The sequence below is a fragment of the Gordionus sp. m RMFG-2023 genome, chromosome 1 (genome assembly GCF_954871325.1).
Source record: "Gordionus sp. m RMFG-2023 chromosome 1, tfGorSpeb1-WG-v2, whole genome shotgun sequence".
NCBI lineage: Eukaryota > Metazoa > Nematomorpha > Gordioida > Chordodea > Parachordodidae > Gordionus > Gordionus sp. m RMFG-2023.
Window position 1 is genome coordinate 35,397,179 of NC_088775.1, and position 19,356 is coordinate 35,416,534.

At 27.7% G+C, this 19,356-nt stretch overlaps 1 protein-coding gene across 1 annotated transcript in view; it reads right to left on the reverse strand.

The window, feature by feature from the left end:
* LOC135924652 (voltage-dependent calcium channel type A subunit alpha-1-like) overlaps positions 1-19,356 on the reverse strand; it is a 161,334-nt gene that overhangs the window by 118,236 nt on the left and 23,742 nt on the right. The window contains exon 2 of the mRNA XM_065459745.1: positions 4,406-4,638. Within this exon, the coding sequence (XP_065315817.1) occupies positions 4,406-4,638 (233 nt within the window). The remainder of the gene's footprint in view (positions 1-4,405; positions 4,639-19,356) is intronic.

Here is a 19,356-nt window from a genome sequence, read left to right on the forward strand (position 1 = left end):
TATTTGTTGCTGAACACCAAAGTAAACCCTATTTATTTCAGTATATCCTATTTTATTTTTGATGTGTAAACTTTCATATGCCTTATTTAAATTATTTGCAAAAATATTTCTGTTGCTGGATTCAATAAATTGTTGGACACAAGTAAATAAAGAAAGCCGTGAAGGGTAGAAAATCCATTTTTTAGCATAAATAATATATTTACTAATATGCCTAAGCCTGGACTGGGTTTTGATAAAAAGCCTAAAAATATTTCTTTAAAATTAGCCTATTAAATTGTGACTAACTTAAAAATATATTGCATTTTTTTTTTCTAATGATATTAAATTTCAGTATTGCAAACAAAGTGAATGCCTAACACTTGAATATTGTTTATATTCATTTATAGCAATAAATTAAATTTTTGGATATGGGCTTGGGCAAAATATTTGAAACTTATGATGGGCTTGGGTTTGAATTTTTTTATTAAATATGGAATGGGCCTGTAAATTATTACTGCTGACCTGGGCTGGAGGCTGATAAATAAATCAAGGCCCGTGAAGGTCTCTAATTTCAATAACTGATTTATTTCATTTCCCATCTAACTTTATTTGAACTTGAAGGAGTGAGCAAACCATAGATATGCTTTATTTAAATCATTTGCAAAAAAATTTCTGATAATTGCTGGATTCAAAAAATCGTTGGACACATGGAAATAAAGTAAGCCATTGTGAAGTGTATATATGGAGAAAATATTAATCCATTTTTTTTAGCATAAACAACCAAAATAAATAATGCCTGTTGTGACCTTGCATTAAATTTACAGATTTTTAAAGAACCCGTTATCAAAAATATAAGAATAGCCTGTCAAGAATGACGGAGAATCAGAATTTTCTTCTTTATTCAATGATGGATGAATAATAAATTTTACCTTTATTTGATGATGATTGAATCAGAAATTTTCCTATTTTATGCAGGGCCGTAGTCACGGGAAAAATTTTTGCCCCGCAAAAATGGCCCCCATAAATTTTTTCGGCCCCCCAAATTTAAAAAAAAAATTTGTAATTGTTTATTTTTATAATAAATTTTAAATATTTATTCAAAAAAAATGTCTTGTTTATGAATTTTTTCCTATTCTGTTTTATTTTTATCCAATAATAAATCATCATTCATTCATATTTTATCATTCTTGTGTGTTTGTGTATAACATTATATAGGTGCTTAATTATAAAGTTTAAATTGTACTTATTTCAATGATAATTATTTTATTTAGTATGGTTCAATCACAATATTATGATCTGTGTGCAAATCATAAAAAACCAAGATTTTCTGAAGCTAATCAAGTGGTTACTCAAGGCTTGATATATATATATATCAAATATAAGGAAACAGATTGATACCGATCCGTAAATATTTATTAAAATAAAAAAGTTTCTTATTAAATTTTTAAAAAATTTGGTAATTATTGTGCAGTGTTGCTAAACAACTTGATTTGGGCCGATTTTTGAAAATGGTCCGATTAAGATCTTAGACAAAATAATATTATCTAAGCCCGATATAACCAGTTATTTAAAAGAGCGGTGAATATTTTAGCATTATAAAGAAAATACTGAGATAACAACAATTTTGATAAACCAACAAATTTACCGTAATCTTTAGGATCTTAAAGAAATATTTCATGATATTTCTTAACATAAGAAGCTACCTTTCCCTGGGACTGGTTCAACAAAAATTACGGATGCTGCAAATGTAGAAAACATAATTTATTCTTTCTGGACTTTTTATAGCAATGTTTTCATACACCATCCAAAAAGATCCTGAATTAAATAAAATTACGAAATTTATATACAAAAATACGCGATCATCACCCGATTTAAAACGAAGTAATATCTATTATGGTAGATATGATGCTTGATTATATTTCAGATAAATATAATAAAAGTGAGATGCCTTTTATTTTGTCTTACGGCTGATGTGACAAAAGATGCATCAGGTTTTGAAACCCTGAGCATAATTATATATATTTTTTCTGGAGAAGTCTTAGAAAATTTAATAGGGATTATTAATTTACAGTGTCTTTCTGCTAAAAGCATTACTAATTGCATTTTAAAGCAACTTAATGAGTTAAATATTAATTCGAATATGATAAACCAGGCATATGATGGTGCAAACGTTATGTCTGGCCGAAATGGAAGAGTGCAAACCCTATTTCAAAATAAAATTTAAAAAAAAGCTCCTTTTATACATTGCTACAACTACATGTTGCACCTTGTGGTTCAAAATTAGTATATAATATTGTTATCATTTCTAATTTTTTTAATTTATTCAATGCTTTGCATAATTTTTTAGGCAGTTTAATGTATCCTGTAAATATGCAGGCCATACTTAAAAGACTTTTAGACCAGAGGTGGACTAGTCATTTAGAAACATCTCACATCATTTATGTTAATTTTGAGGCTATTGGTGAAGTATTAGTTTACTTTTCTAATAGAACTTTTAATTCAGAGGTTAGCACTCATGATTCTGTCAAAGCCTCTGGTCTTTTATCTCATTACGTTAATATAAATTATATTATATTAGCCATTATAATTTATGAGATATTAATAACAATAGATCCATTATGTATCTACAGTTAGTAGGTACTTATCAAGTGGATGTAAAAATTGTATAGATTCCACTATCAATATATTTAAAAAATATAAGAAGCTATAATTGTATTGATTTGATTAGAATAAAGGCTTAAAAACTTTTAACAAAATTTAATCTCTACCCCACAAATCATCAAGCATACGTAAAACATAAATTCCAAGATTTTTTAGTCGAAACCAAATTACAATTTGATTGCGAAAACGACTCCAATTGGAGTTCTTTAAAATAGAATTAGCATGAAATTATTGATTACTTTGTTGATAATTTTTTAGATAGATTTACACAAGATGATTATAATCATCTATCAAGTTTTAATGCATTGTCCCCCTTTGATAGTGATTATTTTATATCGTACAAAATGGCCCGATTAGAATAATTATTAAACTTAAATATGGAAACTTTACATCATGAAATGAAAATTGGCTAAGTTAAGGAAACACATAATTTTGAAAATATCCTAAATATTATGTATACAAAAATATCATCATGCATTTAAAGAATTGTATAAATGCTACTCAGCATTGGGGCAACAACGGCTTCTTGTGTGGCTTCTTTCTCTATAATAAAGAGAGTTCTATCGAGCACTAGAAGGTCGATGAAAGATCAAAGTAAGCAAAATTTAGTATTGATGGCTTATGAAAAAAATAACACGAAATTTATCCTTTAATTCATTTATGTTAAAATTTAAAAATAAAAATCGTCATATTATATTATAGTATTATTTTTGTATGTTCATATTATAGTATTATTTTGTATTCATATAACATTAATAATTTTTTAATAAAAATAGCAAAAAAAATTCTATGAATGCTTATTTATTTGTTTTATATTTAAAAAATAGTGCCCCCCCCCCTAACGAAAAATTCCTGGCTACGGCCCTTATCTTATGAGATGTGATTCAGAAATTTATATTTATTTAGATGAGGGGTTATTCTAAAATTTTACATTATTTTTTATAAAATATGTTTATGAAGTATATGGTTAGTAATTTTAATTTATGTGCACAATAAAAAATCTTTTAAACTAAATTTTTATTCATTTAATTTATAATATAAAAAATATTTTCTTGCTAGAACATCATAAGATAGGAATTTCTGATTCATTCATCACCAAATAAAGGTAAAATTTATTATTCATCCATCATTGAATAAAGAAAAATTCTTATTCCCTGTCATTCTTGAGGGCTATTAAAAATCTGTAAAAATTATATATGTGCTCAATTTATCTATTATAATAATCCTCAAATACCCTTATGACAGCAATTCTTGAATCTGCCATCTGTGGGTTTTTCCAAAAAATCATTGAGTAAAGAAGAAAATTCTGATTCCCCGTAATTGTTGACAGGTTATCATCTAGTATATCATATAAAACTCTTTAAAATATTTTATAAATACTTTCCATATTATCGATTCTATAATTGTGTTGATCGTTTATTTACGTTATAATGTCTCATTATTTAATAATTTTCAACATCAACTGATCTAAAATGATTCTATTTTTCTTTTATATTTATATTTCTATTGCCCCACCCCCCTCACTTCTAAATGTCTTATGTGCAGTGGATATTTATATTTTTTATCAGTATCTGTTCACTCTAACCTGTATAAATAATATTATGTTTTTAAATATTTATAACCTCCATCCTGGAAACATTCCTATATATTTCTATGTATAAGAATATTTATTATATAATCATATTATAGACATAATTTAATTCATTCTTCATCTAACTAAATTTCATTTGTAAATACAAAAGTTATAATTAATTAATTTTATTACTCGGCCATTCTAGCTATATCAAATAAGTTCGGTTTTAGTGGGGTAGATGGTGTGATCATGTGATGCGGGTAAAGCTGTTGAGATTTTGCATCGAACATTGGATTGAGGTAAATATTCGAATCCCCACTAATGTCATCTTTAAGCGCCCCTTTAGCCTTAAGCGAACGATCTCTCAAAGGGTTAAATATCGAACTTTTGCGCCTTCTCCGTTTACCATTTTCTGTTTTAGCTTCCTGATTTGTGTTTTTTTGAATTGAATTCCAAATATATGTAAAACTTTTTTATAGGAGAAAATTTATACTTAACAATTCAAAAATATAATTTTGTAATTTAAACGTCGCTAGGGTGGTGGGGGGGGGGGGGGCGTATATGACTTTTGCATTTTAAATCTTTGGCCAGGTTATATTTTTTAAATGGTATAAATATTACATTTTTTTATTATTAAAACTCTTTTTTAAAGATTTTTAATTGTACAATTATAGCAGAGCATTGGCGTACGCAGCGGGGGGGGGGGGCACCAAAGCCAAAAAATGCAGATTCCGGATATATTTTTCTAAAATATTATTGTTTATATTAATTTATATTTGTTAATATTTATTCGTATCTCATATTAAATATATATTTAATTATATTTATTATCACATTTATCTACTAAGTTATTTTATCAATTAATTTCGATTTCAAGTTTTCCGGCGTAATATTTACTTATTATTTTCAAATTTTTAGTGGCGTAATATTTATCTACCATTTTCAAATTTATAGTCAAATAATAATAATTTCTGAAACTTCTTGTCCAACAGGGAAAAAGAAATTGCAACCTTGTCCAATGAGATAGAGTCTCTGCCATCAAGCAGTAACCGCTTTTAAGGAGTTAGAAGAGCCAATTATTTGCTATTACTGAAATATTACAATGGCCTGAAAGAAATATTTCCTCAGAAGCAAGAAAATTATTGGATTCAATGCTTATTCCAAATTTTATTTCTCATTAGAATGTATTATTTAATTATACAATTATTTTAAGTATTACTTTTCAAAAACATGACATTGACTGGATTAAGAAGATGAGAATAGCGGAGAGCATTTTATCAGAACTCAAGGAAATTAGGGCTAATGTTGATGAAGAATTTCATATTTTATATTTTATTGTTGAGTCAAAGCAGAGACTTGTTTAATATTTGTCTCCCTCGACTTGTAGCAAGGCAAGCTCATCGTTAAAACATTAATATAGGATCAGTAGAAGAGTATATCTTAAATATAGATACATTTATAACCCAAATAAATGAATTTTAATTCATCATGCAGCACTTACTAATCTGCAAATATTACTTCCACAAAAGCCTTCCCAACCTTTTTCAGATGGTGATAGAAAAAAAAATATTTGTTAGATTTTTATTATGAAGATGTTAAATATCTTATGATGCCTTACTAGCTGAATAACTATGTTTATAAGATTAACAATGGTTGATATAGTCCCAAAAAATGCTATGAATGCTCTGCATATTTCAAACACATTTTAGATTAAATTCCCAATGTATTAAAAGGGTTTATAAACTCTTTCCATTAGTAAACTAATGAGAGAACATTTTTTTTAAGAAGAATAACAGAGGCCTGCAGAAGTACCATTTGCGGGGTACGGCCCGGATTTTTTTTAAAGATTTTTTACGGCCTAGCCTGGGTTTTTTTAAAAAAAATTTTAGGTCAAGCCCGGCTTTTTTTAAAATTTTTTTTAGGCCAGACTCGGCTTTTTTAAAAAATGTTTCAGGCCAGGCCCAGCTTTTTTTAAAATAAAATTTTCAGGCCCGGCCCAGATTTTTTTAAAATAAATTATATTTATTTTTGATTTTCATAGCTAATAATAACGATTTCAAATATAGGCTGTTTTAAAAAATACAGCCCGGATTGGGTGTTTTTTTAAAATAATTCAGGCCCGGCTTGGGTGTTTTTTTAAAATATTTCGGGCCCGGCCCGGGTATATTTAAAAAGAATCTTGTGAATATTCATATGCATTTGACGACAAGCTAGGGAGATAATTGATAAATTAGCTCAATCACAACGAAGATCGGATTTTACATTGTAAATATATAACATACAAAATGCAATTATTCCAGAAACTTTTTGTGTAAAGGCTCATAAAATTCAAATTTCTATTTTGGATCATTTAAGTGATTCTTTACATATAATTTTTTTATAATTCACATTAATTTTAAATTGTGTATTAGAAATAGTTATTAGTCTAATAAATTTATGCTTGATATTTTTAAAAAACAATAATATTTCCTAAAAAAATTTATTATCCCCCCCCCAGACCAAATTCCTGCGTACGCGCCTGTAGCAGATTGTTAAAAGATAACTTTCCAAATGTATCTAGATGCAGATACATCTTGCAAAAATGGACCTATATACAGATACAATTTTTATTAGACCTATGTATGGTATGTTTAAAGCTTAGGATTCAATTATTAAAATTCAAATTTCGAAGTGAGCAAAATTTATTTAATGAGCTGATATTACATCTATGTAAAAATATATAATTAAAATAAGGATTGTTAGATTTTAATAATTTATATACAAAATATATAATTAAATCATTATAAATTCTTCTTCTCCGTTTTATGACGACTTCCAGGTTTACCCAGGTAGGCCAGTTTTCCCTCTGATTTTTCTTTTTTAACGGTCCTGAGCATCAATATTTATAAGACTTATGCTTCTCATATTCGCCGCTATCACATTTGTCCACGTCATCTTGTGCCTTCCTCTAGGTCTTGATTCTCCTACTTCCATCAGACCCAGTAATATTTTGTTTTACGTTCCACATGCCCAAACTATCTTATCCTTATCATATTTTTGTTGCATTACCACTCTAATCATTTCTATACCCAACTTGCTCGCAATTCCTTGCTAGTTTTTCTCTCTCAGAGATACCCCACACATCCATATAATCATCCTCATCTCTGTTTGGCTTCGTGTCGTGAGTCGCTTTTATTGCCCATGTTTCACCGCCATATACCAAACATATCCTCACATAGCATACTTAAACTTTCTCCTTTAACTTCAGGGAGACTTTTTTATTTGTTAGAATAGATGACATTTCTCTGAACTTCTTCTAAGCTTGTCTGACCCTGGCAACAACGGCAGAATCTACATCACCATCTGCGTTTAGCATATCACCCAAATAACAAAACTTATCCATATTACTTAGGGTTAACCTATTGCCAATATCCAGACCACCATTTTATATGTTATCATTATTATGTACCCCTTTAATGCACGTTCTATAAATAAAGGTCATTCTTGCTAACATCAAACTTCCCTTTTCCTGCTACATCTATTATGTACCCATTTCTAGCATCTGGTGCATTGGATTAAATTTCTAGAAACTCCTTTCTCACATACACCACAAGGCCACTTACCGGGTTCCTCCATCTTTGGAAGTTCCCCACCAATCATCACCTTTGTTTTTGCTGCATTCATTTTCAGGCCCTTTGCTTCCATAGCTATCTTCTATTTACTAATTTTATCCCTCAATTCTTACTCACTGTTTGCCATTTATACAAGATCATCAGCATATAATAGCTCCCAGGGAAGTCCTTCACGGATTCTAGCCACCACATCTATTACTAAGCTAAGTGATAATGGACTTAGCACGGATCCTTGAAGCCCTATCTTCAATTCAAAGCTTTCACTATCTGCTCATCTGTCCTTACTGCAGTTTGTACTTCCACATACATTGTCATAATTACCATAACCAACCATTTCCCACACCTGATTTTCTCAAGGCCCATCTAGTAACCTCGCGCGGCACTCTGTCAAATGCTTTCTTCAAATCAACAAACGCATAATACAGAGTCTTTTCTTTTGCAAAATACTTCTCCTATATATGTCTCACCATAAAAATTGCATCTGTCGTGCCTTTCCCCGATGTAAAACCAAACTGCATTTCATCAATTTTAGTTTGTTCCCTTATCCGCTTTAACACCTTTTCAACTACCTTTATTGCATGATCCAACAATTTAATAGTTCTGTTAGACCCGCAATCTAAAATATCACCTTTTCCCTTGTATACTGGAATAATTATGCTTCTTCGCCCGTCCTCGGGATAGTTCCATCTGTGACAATTCAATTGGCTAAATTTATTAACCATTCAATCCCTAAGTTATCAGCACCTTTAAACATTTCTGAACCACCCTCGTTAAACCCGATGCCTTTTTTTTCATCTTTTTCACTGTTCTCTTTATTTCGTCCTTGCCAAATTTACATCCTGGACCTTCTATCTTTGCACAACTAACATTATTATGCCATTTTCAAAATTCCTTCCAAGTAGATCTTCCAGGTGTTCTTAATATCATTACTATCAATCATTTCCTTCCATATTATTTAACACCTACCACATCCTGGCTTTGCCATCTGCTTTGCCATTTCACATTTTCCATTCCTTCAGCTCATTCCATTTCTTTAGCAAACTCTTGCCTTTTTTTTGTGCCTTTTTTTTGTGCCTTTTTTTTGTGCCTTTTTCTTAGCATATCTTTTGTTCATCTTGTAATTATCGTTATTATTTTTTTTTTACTATTGTACCATTCTTTATAAATAACTAATTGATAACCCGTTAAAAATGACAGGGAATCAGAATTCTATCCTTAATTTATTGATAGATGAAACTGAATTTTCCCCTTTATTTGATCACAATTTTAAACTTAATTTTATGATTTAAGAAATTATTTCTTAACAATGTTAAATTATATTATAAAATCAAAAATAATTTTTGGAGTTGAGTTTAAATCAAATCAACAACTAAATTAATTTTTTGAAATTTATCTCTCCAAATAAAAATTATCAATGTTATAGTAGCTATTAAAAGTAACTATCTATAGTAGCGAGGTTATATTTTTGATTTTTTAAGAAGAGCTAACAATAGTATCAATATTTTTTTTGAATAGTTCCAAAATACGCTATTTATTCAATATTTTAAAATTAATATTAATATTAAACTTGAATAAGATATATTTAAAAAATTCAATTTCTTCAAATTCGTTAACCCCTATTTATAATTTAAATAATATCTAATTTGCCTATTTAATTATATTTTAATTTTATTTAATTTTATTTTAATTTTATTTTAGTTTAAGTTTATTTTATTTATATTTTTTATTTATTTTATTTTTATTTTATTGGTAAAATTTTGTATTTTTTTATAAGACACATAAACAGGTGAGTCTATAAGTTCTCAAAAAACATGAATAATTATATTTTAAAATGGTTTAAAAAATAATATTCTTTGTGTTTTGATAAGGGCTCTTATTTCGCCTCCTATATTTTTAAAAAATTTTAAAGTTACGCTTGACATTTGTCCAGAGTAAGAGATAACGATTGTTAAAAAATGTTATTTGTTAATTTAGAATATTTAATTGTTTTTTTTCTTGGCTCGGGTCAGAATTTACTTTGATATTCTCCGTAATTAAATCTAACAAATAAATCTCTGTAAATAAATCGCATACCAAAAAAATCTCCATAATTAGATCTAACAACAAAAAAAATCTCCGTAAATAAATCTCATACCAAAAAATAAAAATATATTTTAACTGTAATTATAGTCTTGAGTCTAAGGGGGCAGTCTTGAGGGGTCAGGGTAGGTATATAATAGATCGATGCATGTATCAATTTTGAATGTAATGATAGCATTAACTTTTAGTCTTAATGGATGGAACTTGGTTACACTGGGGGGTGGGAGGGGGATTATAACATATAAATTCGATATGGGTATCAAATAAAAGGTAGTTAAAATATTTTTAACTACCATGTTAATCATTTAATAGTGGGTAAAACAATTAGTTTTTCGCATTTTTACTATAAAGATTTTAAACAAAAGCAAAACAAAACCTTATAAATTCTTATGTAGCCCCATTCCTTGCCTACAAAATAAAAATAAATGTATAGCTCTCTGCCTGTAGTACTTTAGGAGCTGTATTAATTATGTGAAGTGTGTTATTTCGCTATTTTACTCCTAGCATAGAGTAAAATGGGTGAGCACCTGGATAAATTGTAAAATTGAATAAAAGTTTATTGCTTCATTAAATAAAATATTAGCAATTTCGTCATCTATTAAATACTTTTAATTATAAATTAATCAACATAATTAGGGTAGATAATTTTTTGAAAATAACAAATTTTGAATGCACCCATTTTAGGCACTTACACATTTTAATTTTGCAACTTTTTAAAAAATTTTATTCTATATAATACAAAAATTATTGATTAATGTTCCTTTTGCTAAAAATCATTTTTTTATATGATTCTCTTTTTGCAGCTTTAATCAGCAATCTCGGACAAAAATACCTCGGGCAAACAGAAACTGGACAAACACAGAACTAGAAGACATCGGACAAAAAGACACCGTATGAAAATACACCGGACAAAAATGCCCCATTTAAAAAAAGAGAGAGAAGGAACATGATGGCACCATGGATTGATATACTATGCGACCCACAAATTATTTTTAAAATTTTTGTTTATAATATTTGGGTCGACAGAAATTTTATAAAAATTATTAATTTAAACTTGATTCACTTAGTAAAAATCAGGTGCTAATAGGGTAAATTTTTATTTAAATAAATACTGAGAAAATAAATTATATTTTCAATGGAATTATTACAAAAATTCAATAAATGTAACTATCGCTTTCGAAAAAAATAGAAAAAATAAATTTAATTTTTAAATATATATTCAGAGACCTGCAGACCCAGCCCGGCCCGTGTAGAGCCATAGTTTAATTTTATAAATATACTCAGACCGGGCCTAAATAAAATACGGCTCTACACGGGCCGGGCTGGGCCATAACCGAATATTTTAAATCGTCATTATTAGCTGTAAAAATTAAAAATAAATGTAATCTATTTTGAAAAAATTCGGACCGGGCCAAAAAATACTTTTTTTTAAAAAAAAATTAAGAACGAACCGGAAAATATAAAACCTGGGCCGGGCCTCGCAAATGGTACATCTGCAGGTCTCTTGATATATATTAATCCTCCCCAAACTTTTCTACAACTTTTTTAAACCTTATCTACACTCGAGTTGAAAAAAATATCTAAGGTGATATGAAAGAAATACTCAAGAAATGTCATATTTTTAAAAAGTTCTTCTTAGTCGAGAAATTAAGGGTGCCATTGGACAAATTTTTTTATTTTATAAAATTAATATTTCTCTTTATCTTATACAAACACTAAACCCTTATCTTTGTTGCACAGCCCTAAACAAACTAACCGTTAAAGCGATCCACGAGCTCAGTATTAGACCTTAGTCTAAACCGCACAGTTCTGTAAAAACTAACTGATACTTAGGGTTGCTTCGCATACCCTAATGTAGTTGGCTTAGTGTCTAATAAAATTAAGTATTTCTCATAATCTATCTTTACACTTAGATTAGCCCCAGCCTAGATCAGCTCTTACTATGAACCGCTTAGCAATATATTTGGGCAACATCCAAACATTACCCTAATACTCGACAATGTGCATGGTTTTTTATAAAAATTTGTGCAAAAATGACAAGATGAGGGTCATTATCATTTGTTATATATATTTTTAATGATAAATATAATAGGAGGAAATTAGAGTTTATTTATAACTTTCCCCTTTTTCTCAACATTTACAAAAATTATTAAAATTTGAGTGTTTTGTTCGGTGTCTTTTTGTACGCTATCCAGTGTCTTTTTTTCATGGGATATTTTTGTCCAGGGGTATTTTTGAACAATGTCTTTTTACCCTGGGTATTTTTTCCCCAGGTCTTTTTTCATAGGACACTTATGACCGATTACCTTTAATCAGACGGGACATTTTAACCATTTTACTCATAACAGCGGTGATATATATTATAAAAATCGTGATTTTTAGTTAACCTATAAACCATTATTTTATTTCTTAGACTTTAAGGAACATGCATAGCATATAAATTTTGATAAAAATAAATTATATAGAGAATGATTTTTATAATTTATGGGTAAAACGGGTTTTTTGTTAAAATATCCCAAACCTGGTAGATTTCTAAAAGATGAACATAAAAATATATTTTTATACTCAAGTGTTAAAAAGCTATTAGCATTTACACTGTTACCCCGTCAATCGCTTTACCCCGGGTTCCCCTATGGGGGTGGTCTAGATCTTGGGAAGGGGAGGTCAGGTATATTTTTATCGAAAAATAGCATCTGACTACAATGATAGTATATATTCACTCTTGATTATATGGGTTGGAGTTGGACTTGGTTTTGTGTGAGTGGGAGGGTGGGGTGGGGGAGGTATAATATAAAATAACATAAGTTTCAAATTGAAGATAATTAAAATGCAATGCTTATCATTACTCTAAGTGTGCGCTGGTACTTCTACACCCCCTAAGCCAATGGCAATATTATCCTTTTACTCCCTCCTTTCGTGTTTAAATTGTTTTTTTTTAACTTTTTGTTACATAAAATTATATATTGGTGTCAAATAACAGTTAATCAATTTAATCTTTTTATTAAAAATAATAATTATCTTTTTTTTAAATTCATATAAAAAATACTATGAAATCAAATAAAAACTAATTTAAAAATCTCTTGACAGCAATAGTGCAAATAGCTATAAATTGGCAATTCTGTACAACGGTCAGATTTTTTAAAACCTTTTTATTAAATAAATTAAAATATTTTTTGAACGTAAAAGTGACAATCAATCTAAGAGTCTGGCTCTGGCTTGGGTATCAGGGTTGTCTCAGTAAGTATTCTATAGTAAAAAAATGATATGGCTATTATATGAAGATTGATAATTAAAATATTATTTAACTGTAATAATGAAAATCAATCAAGATGGAAAGGTCTGGGGAGGGGAATTATTTTTTAAACCTTTTCTAAGCAATTTGCTTATCAAATTGATGCTAATCAATGTTTTAAAACTTTTTAGGAGTCGTTTATTTTTTTTATAATCTAAAAATTTATTATGTTAAAAATTTGATTTCAATCGCAATCATAATTCTAGTGAACGGATCTATGCCTGGGGGAAGTGGGTTCAAGATTGTTTTATAATTTTTTACTAGCATAAACATCTAATATGAATATGAATTCCATGCCAAATCTAGAGACCATGTCAACCCCTTTGGATCTTAATGAAACTCGGCAAATATAGGATACCTTTGGTAAATATTAATTTGACTAAATTTTAGCTTTTAATCTAGCCCACAGGTGGAGATATTACCCTTCGAATTTCAACAAAATGTGAAATATTGACATTTTGATCAACAATATCGCTAATAAGAACAAAGATCAGAGATAACTAAATAATGTAAGACATTTTGTACTAAAACATTCAAATATATTTTTAAAGGCACTTGTTCTTTTTTAGAAATTTGTCAAATTGAGCATTTTTATATTACTTTAAGGCAAAAAAAATGTAATTTGTGACTCAAACAGATATATAAAATAAAGGGTGCGTTTATTAAATTTTATTTTTCCTAAAATAATTTTTTTTTAATGATGTGGATTACAGAAGCTCTGCGCAATAAAATATTTATAATCAAATAATATAAAGTCATTTAAAAATATTTGATAAAAATTCCCTGCAATAATCATTAGTTTAACGTTCTGGTGCACAGTTATATGTAGATTTAATGTGTTTCCGTTGTGATAAAATACATTTAAAGATTGTATTTATTAAAGAAAGGCTATTAAATTTGTGTTCTCACAATTATATTTGTAATATAATTCTTTTAAATTTCTCAATATTAAACTTTACAGCTCATAGGCAGGAATGTCATTTTTTATCACTAGAAAAGACCGCATCACAGGGATAATTCAAATCAATCATTTTGCAATTATTATATTTTGTTTTATTTTGATAATGTTTTAGGATAAGAGTTCTGAAATAAAGATTTTAACTTGTAATATCGGGGATATCCTAAGAGATCAAATATTTATGATTATCTTTCACAGAATTTATTTACTTTTTACCTGTCACAACATCAATTTAGACACAGTGAATGTGAAAAAAGCTTTAGAAAATGAAAGCCTTCAAATTATATCCCAAAGCTCAATTCAAAAATATCAATCTTTATGGAATAAAAAAAATTGTCCCCTGATATGGCCGAAAATATAGTTAAAGATGTTATTTGATATGTCCAAAAACTATAGAAGGTATTCATATTTATCCATGGCATTGTTGGTTAAAAGAAGTGAAAAAATTTAAGATCTTATTAATTTATATGATAACATAGTCCATATCTTTGACTCTCAGGAACGTAAATTTATTAAAGAATAGCCAAGTAAATAAATAAAATCATTATTTTTTTTAATGCTAAATTTCAGGTTATGGAGACCTTGGATGAGCTTTACACGACTCACTTCAAAATAAATGATTTTACTTTGTGTTTTGCAAACATCTTGTATATTCTCTCATAGGTGATATTGATAAAAGATTTATATTTTTAAAAATAAATTATATATTTTTACATAACTTTATTGTAAATTTTCGCAGCTATTATACTGCATTCAAAATGAATAGGGAATGAATATCCTGGGATCAAAATTAAGAATTATAGATCTAATTAATTAATAAGTAAACTAATTCCAAAAATAAAAATATCTACAATTACACCGAAAGTACCCTCCAATGATTTATAATTTTTTGGGGGGATTCAATCAAGTTAATAAGGAAGAAAATAAGACAAGACAATTTTTTTTTAACAAACATACCACATATATTTGATAGTTCATGACTTGATTAGTATTGCTAACCAGGTGTTAGGTGTTAGGCATGGCTGCATTTTAGATCAAAATTTAAAAAATATGTTACTTTTAAAAGCAAATAAAAAATTACCAATATTTGATGCATCATTTTCTTTGAATAAAATATAACTTTACTTATAACAATGAAAATCAAAGAGCGGTAGATAAATATTACTCCTCTTTAATTTAAAGTGGGAGCGAGTTCCTTTTAAAAACTCAGTAGTGGGAGCTAGCTCCTCTTGAAATGGCAAAATCTGAAGCGGGAGCTACTTCTAAAAATGAATTAACAACTCTGACTGATTGTACATATATATTGAAGATAAAATATCTTTTGACTGGATAATAATAATTAATCTAAGTGGGAAAGGAGGGAAAAGGCTTGGGTGATCAGATATTATTTTATAAACAATTTTATGAAAAATATTAGTATCAAATGAAAGGTTATAAAAATATTTTGACTACAATGTCAATTAATTTTTGTAAGATAAATATCAAATATTGGATATATAACTAATAAAAATATTTTTTGGCTGCAATAGTAAACAATCCCTCTAATTAAACGGGGTTATATGAGGTCACGGCATATTTTTAAACCTGGATAAGAGCATAATAATAACTAGCTGTTTTTTTAATCATATATTTTCTGTTAGATATATTGGGATCTTCGATTTTGCATTATTTGTAATTCCCTATAATTTGTGATGGGTTGATTTTGCTAATTTACATTATATTTCTATCTTAAAACTTTCATTTTAAATATTATGTCTAATACATAAAAATTTGTTGCCTTTATCAGTGAAGCTTCAAATTTTGATGCTGAAGTTTTTAAAATATTTGATTGCTACTAATGAAACATAGCCATTGTAACTATTTGTCTAAAAGATATTTCATTCCGTTAAAAATTATTCTCTAGTGATGGATAGGTTAAGGACGCAATTGGGTTTGCTGTTTAAGTCGCTGTTAACTCCGGATTGATTATATGGTTTATGCAGTGTAGTAATGTCTTGATTATAAATACAGTTCAAACCCCTTACTTTTGAATTTACCGTCAAATTACATTCACGTAAATATGTGGTTAAACTATGTATTTTTATATGTAAATCAATGACACATATTAAGAGTACATATGATAAAGATTGTTAGGAATAGAGAGGGCTTCCGTCATTCATGCCCATATTTGTCATTGACTGTTTGTGTATAAATTAAAAGGGATTGTTGAAATTGCTGTTTAAAATATAAAAAAAAATTTATATCCGGGGGTGTAAAAAAAATTTATTGGGAAAGAATAAGGATGAAGAGGCCTCAAATCTGTTAATTGAATCGGTCACTAATCAATTGTATAAAGATATGGAAGTGAAAATTATATAATTATTTATTAATTTGGGGAATATAACGAAGAATTCTGAAAGATTAATTTTAAAAAAATCAAAACCTCCTGATTGAGCTGATAGTCCTGAAAGTGCCCAGTTAAAATAAGTAGGGGAGATGTGCAATAAATGGCCATTTTTGAAGACTGGTCACCATCCTTTAAATTTTTATCTATTTGACCAATTGTATACAATTTAGATGTGTACCTTACCTAAGTTCATTTATTGAAGAGAGCAATCAAATGTAAAAATATTTTAAATAAACTGCTATTAGTGCCTCTTTCTAGAAAAATCACCTTATACATTTTTTTTGTTTGACCAAAAAAATTAATTTAGATTACTGATATTTTATATAAATATTATCCTATGCAACACAAAGAAATAGAGCTTACAAGTTTTATTTAATAGTCATATAAAAGCGTTGAATAATAATAGACAAGTGAGTATTGCCTGGCCATATATTGACTGGCCAACATTTATACATTTATATTAAATGAAAAGCTCGCTCAAAACAACAGTTAATTTTATATTAAAATAAGAATGTTTAGCAAAAAGATAATTAAAATATTAATTTATAAAATATTCTCAAATAGATGATGATAATTGAAATGTTAATACTAATTAAATTAGTGTATAATTAATTTTTTATATAACTAAAAAATGAAGAAATATAAACATAGGATATTTCATATTTAAAAATTTTCAAATAATATATTATGACCAGTTAACACATAGTATATGGCCAGCTAATGCATATCATGTTTTGACTTGTCAAAAAAAAAACAACTTTCACATAACCTCATCTGGATATTAAATTACTATAGGTATAGATTTAATTCAAATTTTATTTTAAAGATTAAGAATTGGGCTAAACATTGGTATAAAATTTGTTTGATTAAATCCAAACCTGAATGCCTCTTTTTGAAAAAAACAAAAACATGGCAATTTATGGCACATCTCCCCTACTATATTAAAAATATTTGTGAAAAAATATGTATTGTATTTTGTGGGGAACTGAAAGTGGGAATTTAATCAAGATTTATTATTTTATAATCATGAAAGTTATGGGGTCAATTGTTTGAAACACAATGTTTTTAAGAAATTAGTAGAATTTCTTCATTAATGAATAAAAATAAAAGTGAAAGATGATAAAGGTAATTCTTTCGAATGTCAATTAAATATTCTTGGAAATGAGAAAATGATATAAAACTTAAATATAATTTTTTTATAATAAAAATGAAGTCATTAAAATTTGTACAAAATTAAAAAAACAGCTCCTAGAATAAACTCAAGATTTTTAAAACAACTCGATTATTACTTGCCTAAAAAGCAGGGACCCGAACCGTTATTTATAACGGTTCGGTTTGGTTACGGTTCAGTATATAAAAAATTATAATGGTTACGGTTCTTAAGAAGAAATTCATAAGGGTTCGGTTCGGTTCAGCTAATTATAAAGGTTTATAAAGGTTCATTAAGGTTAGAAATTTCTTTTTATCGAAGCAACACCATCTTCTAATTTATTTTTATTATAAGCATCTATGAATTATATATAAAAAAAATATATAAAATTCAAAATAACTCATTTTTAAATATATTATTTGAAAGTATATATTTTCTAATATAAATGGATTTCTTTTTGTTCGTTGTGAAGATAACACAAATTTTAGCCCCAAAAAGCTCTTTCTACAGAAACTTGTGTTGCGGGAACCGCCTAACTATAAAAGTAAGTTTATATAATTCTGGATATTCAAATTATTTCCATTTCCATAACATATAGGTAATATATTTGTTTATATAAAAATATATATTACATATATATATTGATATAAAACCTGGTAATAATTTATAATGTTTTTTTTTCTAAAATATAAAAACTGAACCTTTTGAAACGGTTTAAACCGGTCAAAAAATAATTACATCGGTTCGGTTACTGTTATGGTTCAGATATTTATAACGGTTTATAATGGTTTAACGGTTCGTTACGGTTCACTCCGGGTCCCTGCTAAAAAGATATTAAATGTGCTATTCAAGTTATCGTTTATACAAAAATAAAAACTAGTTTCATTTAAACAATATATAAGTCGATAATGTGTATATGTATATATATTTATACAATATACATAATTTAAAAAATATATATATTCAATGAAATTTTAGACCGTTAAAATCTAAACGATAAAATTTAAGAATATCTATTTTGATATAATAAATAAATATTTTGCCACCGAAAATGTTAAATAATTATAACTTTTTGCTTTATGATTGACTCCTAATATGTTAAGAAAGTAATTATAAAGTATTCATGACTAAAGATTTATTTTAAAAAAACTTTTGAAGAAAATTATATAAAAGTAAAATTACTTACTAAAATCAACGTCTACATGAGAAAAAAATTTTTTTTACTCCTTATACCCTATTCACCTCAAAGATGAGGCAAGTGGCTCCTAACACTCTCCCCCAGTTTATTTAGAAATTGCAGAAAATGTAACAGTCTAAAGAAATAAATATAATTTGTCCAATTTAATAGTTTTTTATAAATTTTTGTACTCTTAACTGGTCCGGCAGATTTATATATTTTTTTTTTCATCATTTATTTTCACTATTTTTGTTGTCTAACTGATTATTTGTTATTTAATTCGATTTATACAACCGTTTATAAATACTAATTTATATGTTTATCTATGTCGCTATTAATAATATGACACCATCCCTAACCCCTTTAGAAATTTTCTACTTTTTTTTTCACATATTTTTCAGGTGAACGAAGCAGTCTGTACTATTTTGGCAGATCAAATAACCATATTCAATTTAGTTTTTGGAATCAATCTGTATCATTTGAAAGCAAC